This window comes from Nematolebias whitei, chromosome 5, assembly GCF_014905685.2.
Source record: "Nematolebias whitei isolate Nwh7 chromosome 5, NemWhi1, whole genome shotgun sequence".
NCBI lineage: Eukaryota > Metazoa > Chordata > Actinopteri > Cyprinodontiformes > Rivulidae > Nematolebias > Nematolebias whitei.
This window is the reverse complement of record NC_056502.1, coordinates 34,195,293-34,204,569: the sequence shown is the minus strand read 5'-3', so window position 1 is coordinate 34,204,569 and position 9,277 is coordinate 34,195,293. Positions and strand designations below refer to the sequence as shown.

Genomic DNA, 9,277 nt, shown 5'->3' with positions numbered 1-9,277 from the left:
CTATAAAAATCATTTGGGAACACCAATGCAAGGCCACAGTGCAGTCAGACTCTCTTTACATTTTACTTTTTTGTGGAAAAATATTAAGGTAATTTTCTATTCTGTGTTGTTTTCTGATGCAGAAGACACCAGCATGCCTAACAAACTGTGAAATAATCAGATAATATCATATAAATACAACATTTTGCTAACGTCACACTATAATGGTTTTTTTTTGTGCTGTTTTACTCATTTTCAGTCCAGCACCGGACCATTTTCAGAAGTCTTTCGTTTGTTGGTTTGAAAAGACACTAAATTATGACCTATTTTTAATTTAAAAAAACTTCTGAAACTCAGGGGAAGAACCAGGGTTGTGTCGACAGATCAAAACAAAAGGACAGTCTTGGATCTTTAGGCTTGTTGTCAGCAAAAAGTCATAATTTGTTACAATTTCTTTAAATGAAACAATTAAAATAATATTATCGTATATTAATTTGAATGATTTTTAAAGATCTGTTAGCTGAAATTTGTACATTCAGATGATGTATTACTCAGGTCCTGTGGACCTTACATATGTCTTTTAAATTTCTTAAAAACATTTGTTTCAGATACTGTTCAGCATCTGCTGCAGAAAGTAGTTGTTGTTCTTTGCTTGCATATTTTATTGCATGATTTTGAAGTGTTTTTACATTATATATGAGATTAAACTTCCTGTATTTTCTGAACAAAAACTAAACGGCCACTAAAGTTCAAAGCAAAACTTTAAAAGACCAACAGAAAATCTAAAGAACTACGGATCAAAACCACTTTATAAAGAGAGAAAAAAAGTCCGGCTCCTTTGAAGCCCGAAGAAGTTTAGGAGGATTTCAAACAGTTTTTATTCATTGTAGTCCTGCTATGAACAATGAAAACTGATTGTCTGGTCTTGAAGAAGACACATTGGAGCTCATATTGTTCAAGATTATTATGGAAAGTGACAAAAAGTGAACTTTTATGAATGAAAAAAAAAAGTACATTTTCATTAGAATAAAAAGGTTTTTGAAGAAAATGAGTGCTGGTGTAGATTGTCAATCATCGAAGACATGATAAATAAAATTAATAATGGAAAACAAAGTGGGCAGCACGTTGGTGCAACTGGTAGAGCTGCTGCCTCTCAGCGCACAGGTCCCTGGTTCAAATCCCGGTCCAGGGGCCTTTCTGGGTGGAGTTTGCATGTTCTCTCAGTGCATGCGTGGGTTTTCTCCAGGTACTCCGGTTTCCTCCCACAGACCAAAAACATGCATGTTAGGCTGATTGGTAACTCTAAATTGTCCCTATGGTGTGAGTGAGAGAGTGAATGAATGTTTGTCTCGTTTGTCTCTATGTGTCCCTGTGATGGACTGGAGACCTGTCCAGGGTGCACCACGCCCATCGCACAAAGATTGCTGGACATGGGCACCGGCGACCCCCCTGACCCAAAATGGAATAAGCGGGTAAAGATAATGGATGGATGGAAAACAAAGCAGCATAACTTTTATTCTGTAGTTAAAGACATTTTGGTTTTTATCGGTGAACTTTTCTCAATTTACAACTGGAGAGTGTGGCGTTCCGAGGTCTAATCTGCAGAATAAGCTCAGACTCCCATGCAGATTAATCTCCCTCCAGGACTTAATTTGTAAACCGATCAATACTGGTGTTGTGACAAAAATTGATTGGCGCACACTCGTCATTTCAGTTCTTCGAAACTTAATAAGATTAACACCTAAAAACAATTTGTTTGCTCGAGATTATAGCAAAGCTGTGTCTCACCTTTTCTTTAATAAATGCACTTTAATGGTAAAAAAGAAAATGCTTCATTTCGCCTGCCTGCCAAAGATTGACTATGAGCTGCCAAAAATTGATTATTGCTCGTAATTTAACAGGTAGGCGAAATTAAACTTTTTTTTTTAACCAATTAAGGAAAAGGTAGAAGGAGACACACCTTATAATCTCGAGCAAACAATAGTTTTTAGGTGTTAATCTTGTTCATTTTCAAAGAATTGCAACAGTGAGTCTTCTCGTGCATGCTCCCGCAGCACCAATCAAATTTTGGCAGACCATCACGTTTGGCACAACATCGGATCAGAGCAAACAGTTGCCTGAACGCACCCTGTCAAAATGAGAGAGTTCCTGGATCTTGTTCCGGCAGGATCCGGCTCAAATTAAGTCCTGCTCCCCTCCCTCCTGAGGGTCATTAGGGTCTTTGTAAGCCTGGCTCACAGAGATGTTTTGGTTACATGCACCAAGGTGTAAATTAGAGAGAAACTGACTGGGAATCAGGTTTAATAGGTTTTAGAACGCTGATAGATGAGGCCTCCTCCTTTGTTTCTCGTTAAACAAATGTGGTTTCCTTCACCTCACTTTCAAACCATGTCTTCTCTGTCCAAAATATGAAAATCTTGGTCCTGAAAAGAATGTCCCTTATCCTGGAGGTGTTGGTGGACCGCTGAGTCTTGTCCTGAAGAGCTGCTCTCCTGTGTTGAGCCATACGTCTGTAGAGAGCTTGTTTGGTTTCTTCATTATAGAGAGCTGAACTTTCCTGCCGACACCACACTGCTCAGTTTGGGGGTTCTGTCCTCAGGATGGACCAGTTTCTGTCTGAGAGTCACGTTAGGTGTGAAATGCACTAAAGTGCTGTGTTTGGGGCAAAGTGAGTGATAAGCAGTGACATGCAGTCAGGGGAGGCAGGTGAGGCACCGGTCATCATGACAAGCAAAATACTGTCAATGATAAGAGAAAATGCATTTGACCACTTGACTGTTCTGTATAAACAGTTCTACAGTACAGTACAGTTGACTGTATATAAGTGTTTTATAAAACTGGTTTCTGAATTATTTCAACACTTCAATGGTCAAAATTGTGGAGTTTACGCATTGCCTGTTCAAACAATGCCGGGTGAAGCAGTGTAGTGCTCTGGTTCACCTCTGGGGGCGCTGCGTCATATACAATATATGAAGTAGGCGGTTGGATCATTCCCTGCTGTCTCTCTGTATATCGCCAACACGTTTGATTACACATGTGCTGCACATGTTGATGTTCTACAGTCTGTCTAATATATTGAATGAATGTGTGTGACATAGTTCTGCTTTCTAATCGCTCATAAATGCACAGTGAAAATGCACAGGGTGAGGCAGAAAGTACTGTGTCTCACAGATAGGGGGCAGTGTTGCCCTAGTTATAATGAAGCAGGTGCAGTCTCTGTGCATTCTTCTGTTACACAGAGGGGCAACAGTGGATGTGACAAATGGGACACTCATTTAAATTTGTTTAGACAAAATGGAAGCTCATATCTCAAAACTAAAGATTTTTCTAAACTAGATTTTCAGTGGGGTGTCCAGGGTGTACCCCGCCCCTCGCAAAGTGATTGCTGGACATGGTCACCGGTGACCCCTGTGACTCAAAATGGAAGAAGCGGATAAAAGATAATGGATGGATGGCTTTTCAGTAAAAACAGAAAGTATTAGAGACTCCTCCTTGGAGCAGCCAGCCTTTTAAAAATGAAGGCAAACCGCGATGAGTTTTACAACAGGTGATATTCATGGAGAAGAAAAGGTGCATGGACTTCATCTTAAAATAAAGGTGAGATAATACATGTGTTTTTTGTTTTTTTAAATAAATGGTTTGACCTTACATAACATATTTTGGGGGGGGTTTGCCACCATTGTTGAACATTATGGAGTTTTTAAAGCATAATTAGATGCCTTTTTAAAAGGAAAAAAAGGCCAAGTTGAAATATAAGCTTCTATATTGAGTTAAATATGTGAGCATCCGATCAAGACGAGTCAGCCTCACCTGTCACAAAGCTCACCACACGTCACTGGTGATACGTATTTGAAAAAGGTAGCAGGATGGATGGCTAGATGAGCTGATGGACTCATGGACTAATGGATGAGTAGAGAAGCAGAGAAGGTAGGCGGTGTGAGGCTGAACACACTGAAAAACCATCACCAACCACATTTTGTCCAGTGGCACTCCGGGGAAAAGAGAGGAAGAGCAGAGGAGGAGAAAAAAAAGGACAAGAATGTGGAAAGGTAAAGAAGAGGACAGCAAAGGGACAGAGGCAGATGTCCAAGTATCCATACCTGCAGATTCAATTTGCCCCTAGTCCCCCCCACCCCCCTCTCTTGGATCTCTCTGGTCCATCCTCAGGCCCTTGTGTCTCTCCAGAATCCAAACCCACATTTTGGGTTTAGAAAATGTTTGCCCGACATCATAAATTCAAAATGGAAACTATATAAAGTTTTATTGGTTGGAACTGACAATTACTGGGACAAAATTAGAAAACACAATATGCTATGAAAATTATGATTTTACTCCCAGATTTACACACTTTATTGGTCGTCTTGAGTTATTTTCCATTCAGAAACAATTAGAAATAACCAGTAACACCAGTAACACCAGAGTGTCAGCATATTCTCTGGGATGCTACAAACGGAGGCGAGGACCAACAGTGCACATCATCAAACATGTGATATGTCCGTTAAATAACAGTTTCATTATATATTGTTATGTTACATAAATATACATTAATATGTCAGTTTACACTTTGATAACAGCTTTTGATTGTTACCGTGATGTGGGGTTTGCTTTTTTTGTCCATGTGCCATATTTTCTTCAAACTGAACAATGAGTCACTGAACACAGGAAAATGTCGGTCATACGTGTTTTTAAATGTTTCTATGGTCTTTATTAGAGCATACGTCCCAGGAAAATACTGTGGTGGTTGCATTACTGCAAATAAGTCCCTTATAAAGCAATGAAACAAGTAAAAAACAATCCTTTAAAAGTCCTGGAGTGCTATAGAAATCCTTGAAAAGTCTTCAAAATGTATCAGAAGTCTTTAGGCGGCAGTGATGGTGAAATGAGTGTGCTGAACATTTCCTCAGAGTGGTTCGTGTCCTCGTTGTTAGCTCCGGATGCTCGTCTTCCTGTCTCTGTCCTTGTTCTGTGAATAAAAGGGACAGCACTTAGCATCATCAGGCTTTACAGAGTGAGGATTAAAGACTGGAGACTACAGAAGCTGAGAGAGGACATTCAGAGAGGCCTGCATCTGCAACAAGCAACAACTCGTTGAGATACAAACAAATAAAAACTATGCAGATTTTACTTGACATCACTAAGTTCATATTTACAATGTGTTTGTTGAAGCAAATAAACTGTGATATTGGTGCAAAGTTCTTGCAAATGACGTGCACATTTATTGCTCACTATTCATTCCCATAGTGTCTTAGTCAAGTCTCAATCATGTCTCAATTTAATTTAAATTATTCTCTTGATTTCATTGGATGCCAAATCCTTCCAAATTCATTGCACACAAAACGGAGCAGGGTTTCTAACAGGTTCCAGACGCTCGCAGCAACTCAAATTCTGTTTTTTTTTATTTTTATTTCCAGCCCGTTAAAATATCCTGCAACCAAAGAGCGAGGCTCAGAGCTCACGCAAGAAAACGGAGAAGCTTGTGAACATTTCAAGACATTTGAAGGCACCGCTGTGAAATCTGTCAATGCTGGAAATGTATTTTTGCTCAGTAATTTATATTCTTATTTAACATCACAAATCAAACATGTTCTCCTGTCTCAGAAATCAGGACTCATGGTGACAACTACTCCTAGCTGAAAACGTCACATCCAGCAATGATTAACCCGTTATTGTTTATAGATATCTGATTAGCCCATTACTGTTTCTAGCTCACCCTGTTACTGTTTATACGACACTGATTAAACTATTACCGTTTAAAAAAAATGTTTGAAAGCTCAACCAGTCAGGTAAATAACAGCAAAAAAGGTTAAATCAAAAGAAACTGGTCCAGATGACATGATTTAACCTTTTTTTCTATTACTGTTTAAATTTTACTATACTTCTTCCTGATTATAGCTCACAGATGAACCCATTACTGTTTATAGATCATTAACTAACCCATTGTTGTTTATAGATAACTGATTAGCCTATTACAGTTTATAGCTCATCCACGTAATTTTAATAGGATCATATTACCATATTTTCCTAAAAGAGCACTACACTCTCAGACTACAGGTTTACGTGCGATTTCTAGAGTTTCCAAAATAAGAATGGGAGGTAGATCTTTCAGTTATCAGGCTCCTCTCTTGTGGAACCAACTTCCAGATTCTGTCTGTGAGGCTGACACATTGTCCAGTTTTAAGACTGGGCTTAAGTCTTTTTTTAATATAAATGCTATAGTTAGGGTTGGCTTGGTTTCCTGAGCTATCCCTTAGTTATGATGCTATAGGCTTAGACTGCTGGAGGACAAATTGACCACATTTCCTCTCTCTGCTGTCTTTACTTGCTCTACTGTTTGTAATTATTTATATATTTAACATGTTTTTTGGTCCTAAGAACAGCTGGACCTGCCATTGTGTATCTGTTCCTCCTTCCTGTCCTCTCAACCTCAGCCGGTCGAAGCAGATGGCAGCTTGTCCTGAGTCTGGTTGTGCTGGAGGTTTCTTCCTGTTTAAAGGGAGTTTTTCCTTTCCACTGTTGCCTTTGTGCTTGCTCAGGATGGGAGACTGTGAAGAAGTGGAGTTAACACATCTGCTGTCTTCTTTAGATAAATAACTTTTACTAATTAATTTTTTTAATGCATATGAATGTTTCTGTTCAGTGCCCTGAGACAAGTTCTGCTGTGACTTGGAGCTGTAGAAATAAAATGAATTGAACTGAATCAGAGTAAATGGTTTAATAAAATTTTGTCACAAAAGCACAAAATTTTCACACTATATTTTGATTTTATTCTGTAAACAAAAACCAGATGATATGTTTTTCACACAAGAAATAAAAGTTGTCTTTAAATAAGAAAAATCGATTTTGGTCATTTCAAGGTGACAGAATCATAAACTCATTTTCTTTAGAAAAATCACACCAAAACCAAACACCAGCTTCTGTATGAAACACCCTGAACAAATAATTATTACTCAGGAAAATTTATTTTTTAGTGAATCGTTTTAATTTTTCTCACAACATTCCTAATCTCTTTTTGTTGTGCTAAACTGTCATCATGCAGCTTCACAGTAATCCCACTGGAGAGGATTTTAATCTCTGTCAAGATCAAAATGATTGACCAAAGCACTTAATTTAAATTAGCGGGAAACAATGTTTTCAGATTTCAGTTTTTATTGTATCTGAAGGGTTTTCAACCCTTAAATACTGTATTTTTTGGAGTGTGCATAAATCACAGCATTTGACTGAAGGTAAACCTGCTCCAGCTGATAGCAGCGATGCTGAAAATGAGTGTGGTTCTGTCAAAGTGCTGCGTTTGGTTATTGGTTGAAGTACATTTTTCCTGACTGATAGTGAACTCACAACCATCCCACACAGCAGCAGCCAACATTAGCTGTAGACAGCAGCAACACGTCTTTAATTTAATTACAGGCAGCAGGGTCTGATCATGACCGCTGTTTGTGCTTCTGGTTTATCTGTGGTGTCAGAGCGGAGACGGTTAGATTTCCTGGCTGGTGAGAAGCCGTTCTCTATCAGGCCAGGAAAATAACATCACATTTTCCCTCCTCACCTCTTCTGCGCCCACTGCTCCGTCCGTCTACCACGGACTTGTCAAGTCAAAGTCCTTGGCTTTTATCGAGTCCAGTTTGAAATGTAACACCCTTCATCTGTTTGACTTTTAGAGCTGATGTTTCAGATTTCTCACCTCAGACAACTGATCTAGAACCATCACAACCTAAAGTTTGATGACTTTTTTTTTTTACTGATTAAATCAAAATAAAAGTTTATTCTCTTTCTGAACTACTTTGGTAAGGCTCTAATAGAAAAAAAAAAAGAAACTCCAAAGATTATTTTTTTAATACACCAGGCGCTGACCCCCAGCAACCCTCCGTGCTGCCTGTCTTCTCATCAACCCAACACCTGTTACACATTTCCTCCCAGTCTGAACTCAAGGTGGAGGTGTTGGAAAGATCCGTTTGACTGACGTTAGCGTGGGGAGGTGTTTGGAGCAGGTAGTAGGAATAAGAGCATGAAATCACAGGATTGGAGCTGGACTCAGTTCTCCTACTAATTAAGGTGAGTGTGAGGAGACAGAAACTTTAACGTGATTCTTCCTCCATCTGGCCAGACTCTGGATCAGTTATTAGACTGGAGTTGACAAATTACTTTTTCTAGTTGGCTATGAACGCAAGCACAAACACCAGAAATACTCTGTGTGTTTCACTAGGCTGTACTTTAGTATAGTCTTGTTCTTAAACATGATATCTTTGATGTTGTAAATCATGAGATGCTAATGATGGGATTTGAAGTTTTTTTTTAATGGAGCCAGCTCTTGTGGATCCATTCCTTTTACAGAGTCAGTCTTTGCAGTTCGTCAAGTGGCGTTGCCAGTGACATAATATGTCTGTAACTAGTGCTGGACGGCAGTCTTACATCACTACATATCACCTGTAGACATTTAGGGTCTAAATATGTTAAAGTTATACAAAAATTAAACAAATATACAATAGTTTTTGGCATTTCCGTGCACACAAAAAAAAAATTAATAAAACCAGTTTTTACAATGAACACCCACAGATCATCGGAAAATCCAAATCAAGCAGCCAGACCATGATCGTCAAGCACCTGGGCCTCCGCTCCGGAGCGCATGTTCACCCATCACAGCAGCTTCAGATCGTTTGTGAACAGCACACCTCTACAAGATGCTTTCACATGAATCCAAAAAGTTAAATCTCTTTCGACAAGCTCCCAACAGCTTCAGCTCGCATTCATAAAAAGAGAACGATGTGTCAGAATTAATAAATCCCTTGTGTGAAATCCAATATTCAAACAGTGGACATCCAACATGTAGAACCAGTGATCTGTTGGTTTGCATTACTGGAAAGTTGTAACAGTGTTCATAGTTAAAGTGTGCTATAATTGTAACTACAAAACACAAAAGCTGCATTTACTGAACATGACAAAGACTTGCAGAATAAAATGTGTTCAACATGTAACATTGTTATACGGGCTGTGATCAAGTATGATTTTAATAATAATGAGATGTTCGCAAACAATCTAAATACAGTACAACATAAAAAGACAGTTGAGAGCCGTTCCTAGTTTAATCTTTTTCTCCTGCTTGATGAGACATGAGGTACGGCCCTGATGTCATACGTCACTACGTACAGCCGTACAGCAAGACGTTGCTGCCGTGCAAAAATGAACGGCTCTTTGAAGTCAACGACTCTCTCTTCAACAGGCCTTATATACCAGCTATAATAATAATAATAATAATGATAATAATAATAATAATAATAATAATAATAATAATAATAATAATAAT

The 9,277-nt window shown here is 38.7% G+C and overlaps 1 protein-coding gene across 1 annotated transcript in view; it reads right to left on the bottom strand.

Moving 5' to 3' along the window:
* Window positions 1-4,315: 4,315 nt before the first annotated feature.
* The window catches only part of LOC119410214 (basic helix-loop-helix transcription factor scleraxis), a 19,343-nt gene continuing 14,381 nt past the window's right edge, over window positions 4,316-9,277 (bottom strand). Inside the window, exon 3 of the mRNA XM_037677125.1 lies at window positions 4,316-4,942. Within this exon, the coding sequence (XP_037533053.1) occupies window positions 4,904-4,942 (39 nt within the window). The 3' untranslated portion in view covers window positions 4,316-4,903. The remainder of the gene's footprint in view (window positions 4,943-9,277) is intronic.